This window comes from Oryzias melastigma, linkage group LG14, assembly GCF_002922805.2.
Source record: "Oryzias melastigma strain HK-1 linkage group LG14, ASM292280v2, whole genome shotgun sequence".
Taxonomy (NCBI): Eukaryota; Metazoa; Chordata; class Actinopteri; order Beloniformes; family Adrianichthyidae; genus Oryzias; species Oryzias melastigma.
The window spans coordinates 18,275,943-18,297,817 of record NC_050525.1 but is presented as its reverse complement, the minus strand read 5'-3'; the positions used below and the strand labels follow the sequence as shown (position 1 = coordinate 18,297,817).

Genomic DNA, 21,875 nt, shown 5'->3' with positions numbered 1-21,875 from the left:
AGTCACATCTTCAAAAACAGATTTTAACATTTTATTCTTGTTGACATTAATGACTAGATCTTTACTCTCTATAGTTATTAATAAATTAAAAAAACTGCTAGCATCATCTACAAGCCTAAAAATAACTGGGAAAAACAGGAAAATAAAGGTTATATAATGGTTTTCAAAGACCCACTCCAAGAAAAATTGTGTTTTTGATGTTTTTAAATTTTTTCTGATAGTGGAGGACAAATATAAAGAAAATTAAGCTTAAAATGACCTATTTCAGTATTTCTTTTTAAATATTTGTGAATTAGAAGCAGAGGAAAAGAAAAATACTGCTTGTCTTTGTGACATAGAAAACATTGGACGAGCCACAAGCTCTCAGCAATGGGGGAAGGGAAGAGGCGTGGTTACGCCTGGTTCACACTGGACACTGAAGCGCTGCGAAGCTCTGTGCGTGCGGTATCCGCGCAAACTCCAGTTCACACCAGACACATTTTTTCGTAATTTTCCACGTCGACTTCTGCTCAGCTGTGGTTATTTAAAGATTTTTCTGTCATCATCGCCCAAAACCACACCCACTACGTTGTTCCGCGCCGCTTCGCGTTGCTTCCGCGTTGCTTCCGCGTTGCTTCCGCGTTGCTTCCGCGTTGCTTCCGCGTTGCTTCCGCGTTGCTTCCGCGTTTGGTGTAAACCAGGCATAACCACGCCCCCTTCCCTTCCCCCATTGCTGAGAGCTTGTAGCAAGGAGCTTGTGGCTCGTCCAATGTTTTCTACGAAATAAATACGCTCTTTTTCAAACTGCATTTCTTTTTTCGTTCATTTGAATAAAAAAACATAGTAAAAAAGTTCATTTTAAGCTTAATTGTTCCACGCACAATTCAAAAGGCAAATTTCTGATAAACTCCCGTCGCTCTGCAGAAACTATGTCCTAGAAAGCGACACAGTAATTCTAATTTTAGCTAAAAATGGCACATTAAAAGACCACTTGGTTTAACAATAGGTCAAAATATGATTGGAGTGGGTCTTTAACAATATTGATTATTAAAAAATAAAATGAAGTATGAATTGCTTTAAGATGATCTAAATCTATAAATTTGATTTTAAACATAAAAAAGCATGGAAACTCCTGAGTCATTAAAATTATCTTCAAACTTTTTTGTTGCAAAAACTTTTGTGGTATTTTTCCTAAATGCAGCAGGAGTTTTCTTTGTCTATTAGCTGAAAATTTCCACTAAATGTAATTAGATTACCCCTCAGCAAATCAAATATGTGAGCTTCAAAAGCATTGAAATTAATGGAAATGTTATTTTTCTTGTATATTCCATAAAAAAATGGCAAGAACAAGTTTTATTCAAGATCAGAGTAAAAACCTTCTAATGTCAACAAGAATTTGTCACATGCTCTCATATTCATGAAATGCTGGCTTTGGATTTCAGCCCAAATGTTTGCATGAGGCTTGAATTAAACTTGGACCGCTTTAGCTCAGCAGCCCTTATACATGGAGATACCTATGGAACCCATCTGGGCCACCAATCCTTCAACACCTCTTTGCCAAACCGCCTGCAAAAATATCAGCAGTTGATGAGAAGTAAACAAGCTTATAAAAGCAGTTCTGCTTTAGAACTCGGGTCCTTCTTTTTAATTATTTTTTATTAAATGGAGCAGCTTAATAGAAACCTTTGTGGAATTCCCTTGAAATGGCAGATGATTTATTTTTTTCTGAAATCAAGATGCTTTTTCTTTACTTTCCAAGGGCTTTCTCTGGGTAGTCTTACCTGGCGGGTAGCGCTCAATGACAGGATGGTTGTCCACCTGGAGAGTGGCATTGCCACCACTGCGTGTGAAGCGCACAACATGGTACTTGCCATCATTTACAATGACAGCGGGCTCATCGATGGTGATGTCATCTGTCCCTACATTGAATATGACGCCAATCTTTCCTTGTTCCTACAAAACCAAACAAAAAAAAGAACATTAGAACAATAAATCCAAAGATTATCAGCAAATGTGAAAGTGAAATAATGATAACGCTGCTCAGAAGGATTTCTTTGTTTTTCATGCCCCTAAAGCCGTTTCTCTTGGGGCCTTCCTCTTTCTGCTGCAAAAGTATCCATGCAGCAAAAAAAAAAAAAAAAGGAAATTACCTTGCAATATTGAAATTACTGGTTTTACCCAAGAAAAAAGGCTGATTTTTTTTATATTAATTACTTAAATCTTAAAATTTAGACCTAATTCCAATAACACTATATGTAATTTGAAAATAAAAACAAGAAATTCCTCCTTCATGGTAGTAAAATGAACAACATATCCGTGGTTATTTTAACAAAAAAATTTACTTTTTTTCCAAGAGAACGCACTAATATTGATCACTTCTTTTTTTTTGTAATTTTATTTGTTCATGTATTTGACAGGGACATTGCACATCAAAAAGCATTGCTGCAAATGCACCAGAGTTAGCTACAAAGTTGTTTCATCTGCTGTTCCTGGACTGATGTTAAGATTGTCCTCCTAAAAAACATAAAATTAGAAATAAAATGCAATGCAAGCACAAATAACAGTAAGGACATAACATTATAAAAGTGTAAAAATATGATAAATGAGCAGACACTGCAAGAATTCATAAAGTTTGTTGAAAAAGAAAAATATAAAATGCTAATTTAAGAAAAATAAGAAATAAATGTTAGAAATACCTTTATTTAGGTAAGTGTATTTTTTATTACCAAAGATTAAAAAAATCTGTTTTATCTGTGACAAAGCCAAAAAACAGTAAGGCCATTTTTAAGGTTCAGTGAAGGTTTTCTTTACTGGTCAGATCAGTTCCTTTTTTCATGATTTTGATCAATCTTGACAGAATCCTGCTGTTTGTCTTTTGCTTGACCAACTTCTCCCCCTTTCACCCTCTCCCTGCTCCACATCGCCTTTCCTGAAAGGTCAGGGCTCCTTCCCCAGCTCGCCTTTGGGTGGCACTTACAGTGGGACTGTGGGTTTTGAATAGTCACAGCCGTGGACAATGCTATTTTAAAAACCTCCCAAAACTGGTTTGTCCTATTTGTTTAAAACACAAGACGGAGCTGTGCGATCGCGGGCAGCCAGTGCAGTCCCTCTCTGGAACCGTCTGTGTCCCAGCTCAGCATGACGAGGGACAAAGAGTCTGCATGGATCCAGAGACTGCCTGTGTTGAGTCACATTTTCAACCAGAGAGTGGAAGATAAACACACAATGGAAGTGCCTTGTGTTGTGTTTTTATTAAAAGGAAACTGCTGGTCCTCCACGGCACACCGTGTGCGCAATATTGACTCCCCCTCCAGCTATTGTGAGGGTGTTTTAACACCTCACTGTTGGAAGAGACTTCCACGGCTTATTTATCGACGCACAATTTCAAATATCTCCGTCCATGGTGGTATAACTCACTCAAAAACTGCAATACGTCCTAAACTACGGTGGCCCTTAAGTGCAAATCACACTAATAAATCCCTCAATGCAAAAGACATACTGTAGATCATATAGATCACAGTAACAATCAAAAAGCAAAACAAATGATAAAAAACTTTTAAAAAAGAGATTAAATAAAAAAGAAGTGTTTTAGAAAATTAAAGGAATTTCAAGAAATCAGAATTAAATGCTAAAAAACTGAACACAATAAGGAACCGGAAAAGATAGGTACTATAAGACATTGCTGATTGGATGATGATGTTTGAGCTTTGACATTAAAGCTTCTCAAATGTTTCTTCAACATCCACATATTAATATGGGTTTTATGATTAGTACTCAGTATTGCTTTATGCTAAATAACGTTTGGTTGAAATGATGGACAAACATCATCATCAAATCAACAATGTCCCATTGTTCCTATCTTTTCCAGTACGGTCAAATCGGAATTCTTCCCTACATTCTCCCTACATTTAGCCCTCCAAATCGGGAGTTACAGAAAATACTGGGTATGTCCGAATTTTTTCTCTCTCTGGTGAGTTCACTATTTTTTAAAGTTGTCTAAATCTACAATTTCCAAAATCCAGAAATCTAGAAATTTCCCAGAAGTCTTTGTGAAAAACTAGTGTACATTGATGCCCACTACATTAGCGAATATAGACCACAATGCATTGCAGTCAAACAATTTTTTTACGATAAAAACATATTTAAAAGTATCTTTTAAATAAACCATCTGCATTTTCAGAACACAGTGGAGTCACAAAAATACATTGTAAAATTGTCGTATTGATACGATTTTCACTTTGTGAAATCGGTGACATCATGTCCAGTTTTTAGCAAAATGCGAGAAAAGTTGTGAGCATCATGTCCAAATTGCTTTTAAAATCCAGGGTCCTGCACTTTATAGTTTTTTAGCAGTTAGAGATTAAGGTGGGAATTCCAAAGTCTTCAAATTTGGACGTTTGTATAAGGACATTGAAGACACATTTGGAAAAAACTCAAATATCAAATGTCATCCTCCAATCGATGACGTTTTTTTTAGCATTTCGTTTTGATTTCTGGAAATTACTTAAATTTTCCTACATTTTTCATTTGATTTATTTTCCTTCTTTTTGTAAATGTGTTTTAGTTTATGGAATTTTCTTTTTAATTTCTAAAATTTAACTTTTTAAAATTATTTATGTTGTCTTTTTTATTGTCACTGTGATCTCTTGGGTTTTTTTTTTTTTTGCATTTAGTAATTTTTTATGGGATTTGCACAAAAAGGGTCACCATAAAAAACATTAACATTGTCTCGATAAATTAATTTTCTGAAATATTTAATTTTATTGAATTTAGTTATTTTTGTTATTTTGTTTTGATTTCTATAATGATTTCTTAAATTATTTATTTTTTCTTTTTATTGTCGCTGTAATCTTAAGGAGTTATTTCTTTTTTCATTCAGTGATTTTTAAAAAAATATGATTTGCACTTAAGGGTCACCATACAAAACATAAAAAATGACTCATTAACAGAATTTATTTTAGTCCAAAACAAAGACTATGTGAGCTTTTAGCAGATCATGAAGCTCATGGGACTACATTCTGAGACCAAGACAAAGGAGTTAATTCATGACACTTTAGCTAAAATCCCTCACACAAGTCAATTCAAAATGAATTTATTTCAAATTTCTGAACACTTAGAGTGACTCTTTATAAAGCTGTCACCTAAATTAAGTCAGCGTTAATTTACCTCAAAGAAAAAGTTGATCGATAAAAAAATCCAACATGAGTCCTGTCAACATTTAGCCGTTTCCTGTAGAGTTTATCTTTTGGACAATAAACCTCCAAACTCTGACCTAATGTGACAAAAAGGAAAGCTTCTCCTTTTTTGCATTGGTAATCCATTCTAAAAGGGGATTTTAAATTAAAATAATTGTGCTTTTTGACAGCTGACAAGGCGGCACTGCTAAGAGCTAGTTTGAGCTAACAAGTCTGGCCTTTACAGTTCATTTGTCATTATTGTCAAAAAGCCACTTAGTGGCTGCGCATTTGGTGAAAGCAGCGTAGATTCCTAAAAAAATACTCAGTCTGTTTTGATGTCAACTGGAAATGTCTGAGCATTTCCTGCCACCAGCAGTTTTCAGTGTCAATTCCCATCTGAGCCGGAGTCAAATCGAATCCATTTCAAAGAGGAGGGATAGATCATGGCGAGGATTCGTAATGATTATCGGGATTTCTCTTTAATTAGATGAAAAACAAACCTGTTAGGTCCTTGGCACTGATAGATGCACTGTGATGAGACATCATTACCACTGATCCATTTTTAAACAGCGTGGAAGGGACGGATCACGCTTTTCCCAAAAAAAGACCGGAGCGCTTGTCTGCATGTGAGTGTTCAGCTGTCTTTCTCTTTAAGTTTACCCAGTTCTTTATCTAAAAAATATCTTAATTATGTAAAAAAAAGAACAGAGAGATCCTATTTCTTCTTTTTTCTCCCTCTAGAAATGAAATAAAGTCTCTTTCCATCAGCACAGTTATGATTCATGTGACATGTGGTAACAGGCCCTATCATGGGTGAGACCGAGGCTTTAGCTCCTTCTTTTTTTACCACACGATGAGATGGAAAAACTGGAAATATGAAACACTTTTGCCTTTTAACTTTTTCCCCAAGAGATTAAAGTTAAAAAAAAAAAAAAATAAACCAGAGACGTTCTATTTACATGTTCTTTATACTAATTTTAGTGACCAAAGTGACCACTTTTTGTATGTTTTTGCTTTAATGTACCCTTTAACACCTGCCTGTGACGCTTAAACACACAAAAATCTTTAACATACTGTAACTTTTCCATCGTTAACATGATCCGCTTTTCTCCTTCGGAATCCGCTGGAATTATGTTCATCGTTTTAACAAGTAAAAAATCACAGTAGATCAAAGAACAAAAACAGTGGAGTTCCGGTGTTAAAGGGTTAACACAAATCTATTTATCATACTTTTGTGAGTATAAGTTGCAGTTTTTTGCATAGTTTGGCCAGACTTATACTCAGGTGTGACTTATGCTATGTTTGAGCTTCTGAGGTAGGTAAAGCAACAACTAAAAGTACGTTCTTGCTTGTGGCGCTCACATTGACCTGTCACTACCCGACACTAGTGATATGTCCGCCAAATATCTGAAATATCTGTTCTTGGTCCCGTATTTGGTTAAATAAAATTTTTCCAAAAAGATATTTAATTCTTAATTATACAACTATTTTTTGTGATATATACCCCAGACTAACTTATAATCTTTGGTTTAATTGTGTTATTTTCTTATGCTTTAGATTAAAACTTAACATTTGACATGGTTTAACTGATTTGTTAAAGCTGAAAGGCATTCAAGATACTTCACCTAAACCAGAAAAAAACAAATCCTTTAGCATCAGCAAATTACATATCATTAGTTTCCATAACTATTTTCAGCTCTCCCCTGTGGTTACTTTTGTGTACATTTCTTTCCTCTGCTCTTATCACCTAGTTTCCACAGTGCAGGTACAGGGCAGGTACATGGAATAATGAGCATGACAAAAGGGTGAAATTATTAATATACATACAATCAATCTCAGAAAGGGACACAAAACACCACCACGGCACCCTCAGAACTGCAGAAGTAAAGTAAACATATAATAAAGTTGTTTTTGAATGTTCACAGCTGTCCAAGGCAGGAACATTTAATAGTAAACTGAAGCTGTATGGCTTTAATTAGGGGTTACTGAGTTCTTTTTTAAATAAATATTATATGTACAAGATGATTTCAGATGAAAAATAAAAATATTTTCCAATTTGACTTTTTATGTATAATACTGTATGTACAGTAGGCTCAATTTGGGCACATTATGCTGGTTAAAGATAAGAGCTGATACCTCTGAGGTTTTTCATGAAACACTGTCTTGACGTGGTGTAATTTAATTGTAAAATAATAAGAATATCATGTTTCTTGCAGCTCTGACAGCACAAAATATGACAGAAAAAGTTTGTTGTAGAGCTTCACAAGTTTTACTAACTTAATTTTCATAAAAATCCATTTATATACCAAGTATATCAGAGAAATTAGCAATAAAGGAGTGACAAAAAAATCTACAATTCCAAAATCAAGTGCACTAGAAATCACCCAAAAGTCTTTGCAAAAAAACAGTGTGCATCAATGCTCACTACATTAACGAATATAAACCACAATGCAATTTTTGTGAAAAAAAATGAGTTTAAATGAAAAATTTCAATAAATATATTTTCATGTTCAGAACAGCGTGGAGTCATAAACATACGTCGTAAAATGTTTGTATTGATTAGATTTTCACTTTGTGAAATCTGTTTCAGAAAAAAAAAAGCAGTGAACATGGTTTCCCAATTGCCTTTAAAATCCAGGGCACTTCATAGTCCTGCACTACACAGATTTTTAGTAGTTAGCGATTATGGTGGGAATTTGGACGTATCTCTAGCGAGCATCAATGCATGCTAGTTTTTTGCAGAGACTTCTGGGAAATTTCCTGGGCAATGGATTTTGGAATTGTAGATTTGGACACCCCAACTTAATGGCGGACAGCCTATGTAGCGCATGAAGTAGTGATTAGTAAGAGAATGTGGACCCAACCATAATGTTTTGAAGCTAATTTAGCAAGGCTAGCAGTTTAGCTAACAGCCAGGCTAAGTTAGCTGCTACACTAGTCTGTTTTGAGGAAACCATGGTGGTTAGAACTTTAACTTTGACCAATGCTTATAATCTAATTCACACAAACTATTAAAAGCAGCTTTGTGACATTATTTATGGTCTGTTTAGGTCATCTGATAGGTTAATAAATAGGAGAAATAAAAGTTGTGTTAAGTGTAAGTTCAAATAGCAAAAACAACATGGCTGCTGTCATTGTTGTTTTCTCAGTGCGAGTTTCCTCTGTGCACGTAAACTTCCAAAGTGCTGTCTCATCTCTATTTAATCTCGATGATTTGCTAAAAGGCAACAGTTCAATTAGCACTTTTTTTTTTAATATGCTGTATGTTGTATGAAACCTGCTGTTTTTCACATTGGGAAAACTTATCACTACATCACTCACAATAGTAATTAATATTAAATGCAAATCCAACTGTATTTTTATATTTAAATGTTTCAGATTTATTCAATCCACGGTAAAATATATATGGATTTATTACTGTTTTACGGTGAGCTGCAGCTCCTCCTCTATTGGTATTTTCATTAGTTGTTTATTCGTCCTTGTGTTTAATATAATAAAAATACAACCCTTTTTTTTTTTTTACAGTTGATGTTATTTGCATACATTTATGGGCAACCAGCACAAAAACTGATGGAAATTTATGTTGGCTACACTCAATACGTGCAGCAAAGATGTACATTGCTGCATGTATTTTAAGTGCTGGATTTTGTTGTTGCACGCACGTATTTAAAATGAAACTTAAAGTCCCAGTAGCTGTCATGCACCTCGGTGTGTGAAATTTGTTCCCTGGAGGAATGGTGAGCTGCAGAAACAGCCGCACTCTGGAGCCATTTGCTTGCTTAACCCTAACTGTAATCCTAACCTTAACCCTTCCTCTGGGTTTGAGTGCAAGGAAAAAGTTCAGCAGAAAATGACGTGCGAATAGTCACTTTCTTTTTCTATTACAAAGCTGCATTACAGTAGTACGAGTAGCTACAGAATGACTCAAGCAAAAGTCCTTGATGCCTCAATCTCAGTTAAAAATAGATTTACAAAGGAGAAAAAGAAAAAAATGTCTGTCAAGAAATGTTCTGTGTCACTCTTTTCAGCCCAGACGTAAAATGCAGAAATACAATTAGGATAGTTTGGCCTAAATTGAGTGAAATTTATTAAATTAGATTATAACCATCTCAAATGGTTTCATTTATTGCTTTGTTCTGATCTTTTCTTCTCTTTTTCTATGTAAAGAAGCTTAAAGCAACCTTGGCTATAGCGCGCTGCTTTACCCCCAAACTGAATAGAAGATATTTAGCTTTTTTTGTAGTATTTTCTAATTTACATTAAATTTGGACACATTTTTAATGGCTTAAAGCTTTTTTTGGGTAAAACATCAAAACAAAAAAATGTTTTTTATTTTATTTTTGTTCTTAGCTATGTGCTTTAGCTTCTTTTGTCAATATTGAGGTTAAAAATGAAAAGAAAACAAGCTATAATTTAATTATCTAAGAACATGTTGGGAAAGTTCATAGTTGTATTCAACCTGAAAGTATTCTTTGTTACTTTAAAGGACAAAAAATATGCATTTGAAATATTTTAGAGTGTATCTTTTCATTTAGGCTGCATGAACAAAATGTGTTTTTTTCTCTTACTATGTGCAGCTCAAGATAGTCGCCAAGGCCATGGGTGCTTTCCACTCGCACTAGGATGGCGTCCTTCTGCTGCGTGCTGAAGCCCACGGCTAATCGGTCAGCCCGAGTGCTCGGCCTTTCGTTGGGGGCCCAGGTATACGTGATGAGAGCGCCGCCTTTCCCAAAGATGTACGTCGTCCCAGCTATGAAGAGAGACACAGATGAAGAGGGAGACGAAGCGTTAGAAATACGCTAACCTTTCAAAGCTCTGAATCGTGTACATTTTTATCAGATGGTGGCATATCAGGTCGAGGATGACTTTTCACACTTTTTTCTCCTCTTTTCACTTCATATGATATCTTTTATGAAGATGACATTTTCATTCTCCCCCTCTTATCCAGGAAGTCCCCTAAATCCCTCTGCTTTCAGTATAAATGATCTCAGAAATGTTACTAAAATGATGGAGTCAGCTGGTGTCTCCTTAACTACTAAGTATGTTTGTAAAAAACTATAAATAACAAGTGCAATTTATCAGCATTGGGAATGCAAAATTGTGTGATAAAATCCTTTTAGAAAAACAGCACAAACTTTATTTTTTAAGTGGTATATTAACAGGTATACAACAAATTTGCCATGGATGAATCTCTTTCATTATGTTTGCCATAATGAAAGAATGGTGGCCATTTTTAAAGATGGCGGCCATAGTGTACACTCAATAGTTATAAAAATTTTCTGGCTATAGATGTCATCGTCCAAAACCAGAAGTTACCAACTGGAACTGGAAATCCCTTCATATCGATTAAAAACTTTTATTTTAACTGCCGACCCTAACAGTTACACTTTCCCCCATTTTAAGCTATACATTTTTTTACAATTCTGAACACTTTTGTTCATGTCAATTACCTTTGTTGCCCCATTTTAAGCTTATCTTGCTCACTTAAACTTTATTTTGTACTGGCGACCATAACAGTTACCATTTATCCATATTTTTAAGCTTTAATAGGAAGTGTAACAATTAAAAAAGCATTTTCAATGTCAATTATGAAAGAGTTAAAGTTGTGTCTCCCTTTAGGTTTAATTAAAAAGTGTTAAAATTAAATCAATTTGCTTTAAATGTTCATTTAAAATGTGTTGCATTTAAGGGGCACAGGATGAAGCAACATCAAATCTCTCTGTAAGCTTGATGAGTCAAATTCTACAGAGTAAAGTAGCGTCTCCACTTAAAAGTATACAACTTCTGACTTTGTATCTCCTTTTGGTTGCAGTTTTATTCTCTATTTTTCCTGCATGTCTTTATTATGATTCATATATTTCATACGATGGTTGTGTCAAGATTGCAAAACTTGTAATTAATTTAAAAAAAATTCCTCTGCAAAGAGCGGATCCGCATTAAAGGGGTGCAAATATGATCAACTTCCCTTTCAAGCCTTCAAAATAAAGCTCACGCTAATTAAAAAAAAGGAGATAAATATGATTTGGGTTTAAACATGTTGTGGGAGGACTGTGAAACAAAGAGCACCTTATTCTTAACTTCTGAATAATAAATCAAATATTCAAACAGAAAAAAAAGTCTGTCTCTGCTTAAAGTTGTTGTGGTTCCAACTTCAGGAATATGGGCTTTTAATGCACAAAATGCTGATTCCACCAGAGAACCTAAAAGTCTGTGTCCTGCCTTTGACTCTAGCTGAAACGTGGAGCCCCAACCAGTGATTGTTTCAAAGTTAATTATATCTTCCTGTGTTCTTCTTAATTAATGTGTTGAATTTGCAGTCAAGACTGTGACATTCGTCCCATCAGAGACCTGCAGTCAGAAGCTATGATTTATTTTCAAAGAGCGTTATCTTGATCTGGCCTCTTTTCTTATTAATAAAGTGGCTTTAGAGGATTATGAGTGTAGCCTTCTTTGTTTTTTGAATTTCAAGATTTCTAGATACATCTTCAAGTAACTGACTAATTCTCAAACTGCTGTGTCTTTAACCCAATCTGTCATTACAAATCCCTAATCAAATAGATTCTATGTGAAAAAATAAAGCGCCGTTACATCTGACAAATGGGGTTAAAACCCCACTTGAAGTGTCACATTGGAGTGTAAATTGAGGTTTAATTTAATGCGTCTGTTCATCAGTGACAATGTGTAAAAAAATCACAGTGAAATGGTGCTTAGGTATGAAGACGATGAAAGAGAATAACCTGTGAAAATTTAGTAGATATCTACATCTATTATTTTAGACTGAACCAAGGCCGCAGCTTTGACTGTAGAAGTTCTGTGGTGTAATTATAGTATTTTCAGTCAGCAAACCTGGTTTTCAATGAGCACGGAAAGCCAAAAATGTTCACATCTACATTTGATTTGTTTCTATTTTAACCCTTTAACACCAGATACATCACCAGTGAGGCCTAAATAACAAACATTTCTTCACATACTGTAAGTCTTCAACCATTTAGGTGATCAATGAGCGGTTCCTGGTGAAGGATCAGAGTTTGTTTGGGACTGAAACTTTGTTCTGGATTATCCGAAAAGAACTCTGGTTCACCTTAAGTCTGAATTCACCCTACAAAGAGAACTTTTAGTTCTACTCTCACACATCCTTTCTCCACTGCTCTTTGCTTTCTATTGTGTTTAGAACAGGAAGAACCCGATCAATTAAAACGACCAGAGTTGACTGAGTTGAGATAGACACTTGTTTCTCTTCTATAACTGGAGCAGCGAGCAACTTCTAACCACGTGAGAGCGTAAATAATGCAGACAGTCAATCGGAGCAGTTATTGCTAATTCATTTTGATACTGTGAATCATTTAACGGGCTTAAATGTCTGAACCAAAGCATTATAGAGGTGCAAAGCCGTTTGAATGTGTCGGAAAGTTACGATTCTGCTGCAAATTAACCAAAACAAAAAAAAGAGGATTGCCCTCCATGAAACTGAAGCTTTGGATGCTGTTGAGGAAATCCGAGCAGAGACGGAGAAGACGACGGGAGCTGAGAGGGTGAATGAGGGCAGCGCCTCATGAAATATAGAACTTTAATGCATGCACACGCCGGCGTTTATCCATAGATAGTAGCATCACTGATATTAGAAACGACATTGAAGCTCTTCATTACACCTGGATGCTATGTTCCCCCCCTCAACAACTTCTATTTTTTTTTTTTTTTTGATCCTACGTCGCATAAAGCTGGCAGTGAATCAGGCTTGTTAAGATTATCAGTATAAACAACACCGTTTGCTGCCTTGAAACAGCTCGGCGCTCTGCCGGCAGTCTCTCGGGAGCGCTCTGCTCTTCTCTCATGGATGTACAAGCCGGCATCTGTGCTCGAATAACAAGGCAGCCTTGGAGATTCTCAATTACATGACGTGCTCTGTATCACATCATTATTAGTTGGAAACCTTGAAAGCTCAAAAAAAAAAAAAAAAGAAGAAAAATCTAACCATACACAGGCGTTACACATTCTCTACAGCTAGCGTCGTTATATAATACAGGTGAAAACAGCAGATCTGCTGAACACATTACTCTGAAATCATCTTTAAGCTCTTTTGTTGCTTTGAGTATATAACAAGCCCATTAGATGGAGTTGTGGAGACAAATGATTTGCTTTCTAAATGACGAGTTTTGGTTTCATTAAAGCTCCCGGGTTTGAGTCACGACTGCCTTTCGCATTTTAATGGATCTTCACAAAAACAAACAGCGGTCCTGCTTTCCAAACACGTTACCCACTCAAACTTCAAGTTCTTTCTCATTTGTGCTCTCCGAGGCAGGGGGCCATCGAAGATTCACAACATTCACTGAGATTTCTAGCACATGTGACATTTCAGATGTGAGAAGGTTAAAAACTCCCCTTTGTGCTTCGCAGCCGTGGATGGTGTTAGATACCCAAACGACTATAATCATAATCATGACTCTGCAGAGGTTAAAATATAATGCCACATTCAGTCCCAACATTGGGAACAAGAACAGAACAGCCCTTTCTGGTACTTCTTGTTGATGGAAACCAGAGTTTATACCGCTCTGATCATTTATGGATGAGGCTGTCTCTGATACAGGACGGACCTTTTAATGACCTCCGCAAAGAAAAATCACATGGTGTTCCACTGAGGAATCAGACAGGCCAACGAAGCTGCTCGCTGGAGACCATCATCCCTCAACTGTGATCCGTTCTGCGGGAACGAAGAGCTATGGAGAAATATTATGTGGAGTTTGTCATCTGACTTATAGCATCTGAGCGCCCTTCTTCCATGGCCTATTAAATACAGCTCAGCGAAATGATGAAAATGAATAGCTGGGCCTTAAGCTTGTCAAGGAGAACATATGGTTCGCATTCTAAAATATGCCGCTTGAGATAGACAGTGGCATCATATGCTTAGGGAGGTTTACGAAGACTCTGAGAAGACATCTAAATCATATTAAATAATAAAAGCTGTACCATACAGATTGGCATTGGCGTTCTGATTTCTGCACAGCTGTTTCTGTATCCACACTCCCGGTTGGGGGTAAAAACCCAACTTTAGGACCCAGGATGTAACTGATAGAAGCTGAGAAGAAAATCTGATGTGATTCATTTATAGAGAGGGGCGCGTTTCTCTGAAATTTCTGCATAACAGTGAGTTGATTTAGTATTCATACAGAGGGTTTCTAGAGATGTGCACCACTGTCTTTTCTGCACTATAACTCTTTCATCCTTTCATACTTATTCATATAGCCCAGGGGTCTGCAACCTTTAGCATCAAAAGACCCATTTGGTCCAGGTTCTTACTAACCAAAACTCAGCAAGAGCCGCCAAGTCTCACGTAATCTTTTATAAAAATACTTTATATATATATATATATATATATATATATATATATATAAAGTATATATATATAAGTATATATAGTATAAGTATATATATATATATATATATAACATATATATTTATGTAGCCACAAGCCCAGTCCTTTAGAAAATGGAGCTTTTCAAATATTTGCAATAAGTGAATTATTATTCCAAACAGGAAGTACCTGCTAGTTTCAAGAAGGCCAAAACTGACGGATACCTCAGTAAAAGCATGTGGTGCCCACTGGCCCCACCTCAACGGCTTCTCCCGAGCTCGCTTTCAGTGAAAGGGATGTGGACCTAAAACAATCTCATGATTGGCGACAGCTGTTCCTCTAAAAACGTGACTCAGACCGACTCGGACCAATCACTCTTACGGGTTCCAAAATGGCGGCAGACAAACAGGAACCCCTGGTGACGGGCTTTGGCCTCATTTGGTAAGGGCTGGAGGTACCGTATACTCTAAGGGTGACGTCAACATCTTGATATGTCAAGTGATTCTACAATCAATGCTACTGCTCTATTTGCATTGCGATTTGAATGGCCTCCAATCGAATCTCGTACACCTCAATAGATGCACCTTTTATAAATTTACAGCTTCTAAAATGTGTGGACTGGGTGGGTTTGGGAACTCTGCTACAAAAGTAAAAGCTGAAGTTACTCACAAATCTGAGGATTCCTCATCAATCAGACCTTCTGTAACAGCATGGACACTTGTTAGGTCAAGGATTGCAATTCCCGAGTGAATGGGACACACTCACATCCCTGTGTTTTATTTGGAATACCCTTTTTGGTTGATCTAAAGGCTGGCTCATACTGATACCTGTCATTCGTGGCCTTTATTGTCAGGACATTTTATCCTTCCCCTGAGCTGCGGAGCAAAGAGATTCTACTGCTGTTATGTAAGCCTCTTGCTCCAAGCATTGTCTGAGTCGCAATGAGACAGATGTTTTCCTCAGCAGACACCGCTTGGGCAAGATCCCTCAATAAATGATTGAACATTTGTATGTCCTTGTAGTCTTTTACAGACTCTTGAATGGTCGTACATGTGTTAATAGCTCTTCGCTGCCTCTAGCAGCTATTCTTTTAAGCAATCCACTGTTAGCACTAATCCACAGTGCCTGGTGCTAATGCGGGGACCCATCACAAACTGGGGACACATGAACCAGCTGTTTGAAACATCGGCCCCAATATGGCACCCAGCGTCTCACTGATGCAGATAACAAAATTCTAGAATGACTTGGAGCAACAGATCTGACTATTTTAGAATATGACAGAAGTAGAATCTATTGTTCAAATGTCTATAATTTGTTCTTGTATGTTTTTTTTTCCACACTCATCTATTGTGTATACAACCCAGTCTATACGACCTTGGAACCAAAGCTTCCTGTAGATATCTGGAGGATAGAAAGAAGGCCTAGAATCAGTGTCAGTGTCTCCTTTTTCATCTTCCTGGTTATGGATTCTTTTAAAGTCTGCCATATGACTCAACTTACAAGAGATGGCCACAAGTTGACAGCTTAGGTCCTCTATCTGGATCTAAAAAATCAAATATATGGTTTTTAGGGCACTGGCACAACCAGGATGTTAATCAGTGAAGAATAGCTACACTTTTTGTGGGGTAAACTAAAAAAAAATCTCATGGCTAGAACAAAGTCTGGGTAATAACACGTGCTTTCATAGTCAAAACCTACCACCTCTTGCAAAACTTGCTCCAGGCCTTTTTTCTTTCACAGTTCTATTCTGATATATTAAAGACGTAGTGTCATATCATTCTGGACTGGCACAAATCACAATAATGAATTCCTCCCTCATGATCAATTATCAAACTGTTGACACTACGTGTATTAAAAGGGATGCTACCCAAATGTCACTACCAAATATGAGTTCCTGATTGGTCAAAGTTCAGCGCCTGGTTCAACTTTCATAGTGCTTTCATTGGCTGTACGTTTCAGAAGTAGAGCCTGAAAACGGTCATAAAAACTTGTGGAGTGAAGCATGAACACACAAGCCCAAACCTTCCATATACAAGTGTTCACATAGACTTTTCATTTAAAGTGGTTGCTTGGACGCATGTTGCCGAGGCCAGTGCAAACATAGCAAGAGATTGGACATTAAAGCTTTGTTTCTCCTGAGCGGTCAGTACGGTCCGGTATTTTGAGTGTTTCCATTGTAAAATTGACCTATTAAACAGTACCAACCCGTACCCCTTGGAAACTCCCATCGGTTGTAGGTCCATTGAAAAGGGGAACGGAACAGTTGGGCCGGTGCCGCTGTAGCCATCCGATGATTGGCAGAAAGTCATGACAACATTAAAATGCCCCAAAACACATCAGTAAAATGGCTCATAGTGATAATGTGCTCAGAGATTACCTCAGGTAGCAGAAACCTGAGGAGGAAGAGAGGAAGTAGCAGGAATCACCATGGAAGGACACAAGAAAATCCTACCCGTGAAAGGACCGACAAATGGCACTGAAGCATTAAGCAGGAAGAGGCTTTGAGAACAACATCAATTGAGACCAGGGTCTACCTAACAAGAATGGATTGCAGGTACAGACTGTACTCAAAGACGACCCAGCAAATACTATCTAGAACCATTAGTGCAGAGAATGGGCTGGAAGCTCCCAAAGTAAAGATGAAACAAACCTCCAAATGTCCTGTTCTCAGCCTGCTAGGTTGGATCTCTTTGATTTTTTCCTCTCCTGCTGCTTCCTGTAGTCATGCCTCATCAGTCTCACCTGTTCACCGTCACACATACACCTCTGCTTCTGCTCATTCAAGGGCCAGTTGGTTTGCTCTGTTCTTCAGGTTTGCTCGGGCTGTAGAGCAGGGGTGTTGAGATCCAGGTCTCAAGGGGGCAATGTTCTATATGTTTTCAAACCAACCTGTCACTGAAGCTCCTTATTGGCTAAACACACCAGATCCGGGTAATCAACAGCAGATAAGGCAGGGTTTCTGGAAAACCAGCAGGAGAGCAGTCCTTGAGGACTGGATTTGGACAAATCTGCCACACCTCTTGGATTGGATCTTTGCTTGGATCGCATAGTGTTTTGGTTACCATTTTTTCTCATTTTTGATGTGATCTGACCTAGTCTGTTGGATATTTCGACTTTCTATTATCTGGAACCCGTGTTGCATTCATGGGACTACTCACATCAGGATCAAAAGGATCTTGTTGCATGGAACTCTTTCTGTTTATGACATATTATCTGTTTGATTTGTTGGACTTACTGCCAAGTTAACTCTGATTCTAACTCATTACACCAAAGGTTGTAGCAAATGACCAAACTATGACTCTGTGGGACTTCCACATACAGACAAAATGGTGCCGGACAAGAAAGAGAAGAAGTGATAGATCTAGAAATACCAAGAGAGAAAAGCTGGAGAAAAAGTGGAGGATAAAGACAACTGTTATCTCCGTACCGATTGGAATACTGTGACCCCCAAACTGGGGAAGTACTCCAGCAGATTCCAGGAACAGCATCCGATAAATTTATGACAAATATTTGTGGCCTTGATGCTCTGGTAATTGATCCTGCAATATTAAATTTAGCTGTTTATGCAAAACGAGCATTTCCTCTTGTTCCAGCGGCAGATTGCGAGTAATCAACCAGCAGAGCTCTTAATAAACATCCCACCCTCAAAAAAGGTTTAATGTAATGTACTGGATAAATAAACAGATCAGGTCTCAGTTGTATTTCTGCCACATTTGCTGCAGGAATGGTGATGTTGTCATACCCTAATCACAGTAAAACTGAAAGAAAAACAAAGAAGTCATCACAAATGTCCCGTCAACACCTAGAAATAAAACCTTAGCAACTGTTTCATCCAATGCAGCACGAGTAAACACTGGAGTCCTACCAGCCAGCAGATGCATCTGCAGCAGCAGAAGGCTGTGGCGCTTCCTCGTGCACCGACATGAAAAGAACAGCGGTGTTTGCAGATTAGGCTTTTCGAGGGATCATGTCATTGTCGATGCTTCCTTTCATGTTTGCTCTGACCTTGCTGGATTTTTTTTAAACACTGTCTCTACAATTATTTCCTCATCTATGCTGAAGTGCCCCTCAAAGTCATATTCTTTTAGGGAATGGATTTGCAGTATGTAACCGCACTGACAGCATGTACCGAATCGTGCACGACAATGCAATAATAGCACACAAAGCAGGTTCCACTGCTCCATGCAGCACCGCTCTTTGGCTAAAAATGGACCCTTTCACATCTTTTGTGTCAATAGTTTCCTCGCTGGTTTTCACCCCCCTCCCACCCCCTATCCTTTGGACTGCTTTGCTGCAAATGCAGGAATGGTGGCTCCCTACTTTTCTGTTTTTATGCTACCACACCAGCCCTTACCTAGTTTCCTTGAAGCCCCTTCAGCATAAAAATGCAGCAGGAAAATATCTGTGACAGGACGGGGACATTCGTAAGCATTAGATATGCAGAGATAAATGTTGCTTTTCTTTGTTGTGCGTTTCTTTGTGTCGAGACAATGCTGCGTGGACCTGAAGGGACGCCACTAGTCGACCCCGTGATCCTTCTGTCCTCTGCTTCTGCCTCCTACAGTTAACATCCTTTCACAGCTGACAAAACAAGCACTTCTTATCTAAAGGCTGTTAATTTGAAGAAAAAATAAATTCTAACGTCTTTTTTAAGTGTTCTTTTTTTGCATTGTTGGCTGTGGATGTGACTCATATGTGATTTTAAAAAAATAGGCACATGTGTTCATTAGTTTCCAACTCGCACCACTAGAAGGCACAGTAGGTGTGTCAGTATTTGCTAGTGAAAGCAATGTAGAAGAAGAAGCGCCGACCTGATTAAAAGTGATATACATGAGAGTTTAGTTGACTTATTATCATTTAGCGCATATGTGTCAAAGTCAAGGCCCGCGGGCCAGATCCGGCCCTTTGGGTATTTATAGCCGGCCCTCCAGATCATTTTATTAATGTTATTAATGGCTCGCTAATTTCTAACTTGTATAATTTTGGCTAAATATATTTTTATGTAGAGTAAAATATTGAAAGTTATTTAAGGTTTAAGTTGATTTAATCTGGAATAATAGTCCTGCCTGTTTTTATTTATACTAATGCTAAAAAGTTAAATTTTCAAAGTTTTTAAAATTTGGTTTTAGTGTGTTCAAAAAATGTTTATCCTGTTCGGCCCGCGACATAAGGTGTGTTCTGGATTTTGGACCCCTGTGGGATTGAGTTTGACACCCCTTATATAGCGGCTGTGGTGCAGTGGTAGAGTGGTCGACCTCTAATCGGATGTTCGCAAGTTGTATGTTGAAGTGTCTTAGGGAATGGCGCTGAGCCCCACATTGCTCTTGGTGGTTACGAGTTGCCATTAGGTGTCTGGCGATACGATACTTATCGCGATACACATGGCACGATATGATACATATTGCGGTATATCCCAAGACAGTACCAGAGACAATAATTTCCTTTTTTTTTTAAATTGTGACTTAGAAAAAACTCTATCTGAATATTAAAACACCTTTCACATATATATTGTAGCTCTGCGTTATGCACGCACAGTACACTTATTTATGCTACATGATGCTAAATATGATCAATTTCTTCCAAAAATGAGACTTAAATACGATTTTTTTCTTCTTCGTTATGCTTTTTTTGCGTCCGCAACTTATATTCTGGATTGTCCTATATACCAAAAAATATCTTATGTTTTCATAATTTTTCATGATGCTGTAATTTAGAGAAGCCCCCTTAAGGGTCTCCTCTGCACGTTCCCGGGGGCGATAGTTTCTCCCTGACCTGAAAGCCAAAGAGCATTGACACCAAGGCCCATGAGAATGATGGGCAACAGATTGCTACTGAGTGTGTCAAGCACACGGGAGTGCAGGGAGAGTCGAGAGAAGTCACAGAGAAGTCAGCTGCACTGCATGATGTGATGCATTCCAGTTGAGCGCGTCCGTGGCCTTCGGCTCTTGGATCATGGTATCAGCTGGATGTCCTATGGCGCCGGGGTGAGGTGGTCAGCGCAACACAAATAGTTCAAATGTGCACTGGAGTAAAAACGTTTCTGCAGGAAGGACTTTTTTTTTTTTTTTTAAAGGTTTTCCCCATTTATGATTAATGCAAAAGTCATTTGAATCTCATTCACAACAAACTGGATTCATTATTTAGTGACGATGTGCTGCAGGTGTTTGTGCACGTACTGCTGATGTGTGACTGTAAACTTCTACCTGTTGATGCAACACTCTGACATGAATAAATACCTGGATTTCAATCTAAAACCTTTTCGTGAAAAAACAAAGTTAATAATACTAGACACCGGCTACGGTTTATGTATTGGGGAAAAGAAATCCTAACCTTTAAAAGTTGAGGAATCATCTGGCATATAAGCAATCCAGCAAAAAAAAGGATTTTATATTTTCATAAACTTAAAAAACATTGAAATGTATTATAAGAACGTTGATTGCAGCACCATCAAAAAAGTTAGTTTAAAATGTAAATTCTCTAAATTATTTAAGTTATTAATAATGCTCCATGACTTCTTCAAGCCTTTCTGCAGGAATATTTATAATGAAAGGTTTTTCAATTTTACTTGATAAGGATGGAGAAGCAGGAGAGTCTATAAAAAAGTAATAGAGCTTTTTGAAGATTGGTAATAAATAGAGAAACATTACTCAATACGATTTCTGATTCAACAATTCATTATTATTTAATAAAATAGACTGCTTTGTATTTTTTCGTTTTTTATTCATAAACAATTTTACAGTTGAATTTTCAATTTCTTTTACAGAAGCAGATCACTGAAATCCTTGATTTAAAAAGAATGTAGTTTTTATAGTTTAACCCTTTAATAGTGGAGCTTTGGCTTCAGTCTTTAAATTCTATGAATTATTGTAACTTTTCCAACTGTTTATGTTTAAGTTATTGTAATTCCAGTGGATTCTGAAGCTTTGCACGGAAATGCAACACAGCACAGGAGTGAGGTGTTTACATAATCAACAGGTTAATGCGGAGAAATGTTGCATTATGTAAACCGTAAACTTTACTGACATAAAGTGTTAGATTATTGCACAAAAGCTGCTTTTCTCTGCGTCAGATTTATGTTGCGTTTGTTATTTTGTCGTCACTGGCGACAGCTCCAGAGATAAAGGGTTAAAAAGAGGGGATTGTCTTTTCTATTTTTAGTACTTTCCCCGCTGCTCGTTGAAATCTGCTTTCAAATTTTGTTTAGCCTCCTTGTTTATTTTTTGTGTGACACTCAGAAGACTTAAAGTAAAAGAAAAAGAGAAACTGGCCCTTTAATTGTAACCAGCTCTCTGATTGGTTACACTTCGGCGTATCGGACGTGCTGTCACAGCTTGGACTGGTTCTTGTGGAGCCAAAATATTTTTCAACCA

At 37.4% G+C, this 21,875-nt stretch overlaps 1 protein-coding gene across 7 annotated transcripts in view; it reads right to left on the bottom strand.

Moving 5' to 3' along the window:
• Window positions 1-21,875, bottom strand: part of LOC112139758 (neurexin-2) — a 165,670-nt gene that overhangs the window by 12,590 nt on the left and 131,205 nt on the right. For all 7 annotated transcript variants that reach the window (XM_024262609.2, XM_024262605.2, XM_024262630.2 and 4 more), the window contains 2 exons: window positions 9,725-9,906; window positions 1,761-1,932 (listed from right to left, as the gene is read on the bottom strand). In XM_024262609.2, coding sequence (XP_024118377.1) covers window positions 1,761-1,932; window positions 9,725-9,906 — 354 coding nt within the window. The remainder of the gene's footprint in view (window positions 1-1,760; window positions 1,933-9,724; window positions 9,907-21,875) is intronic.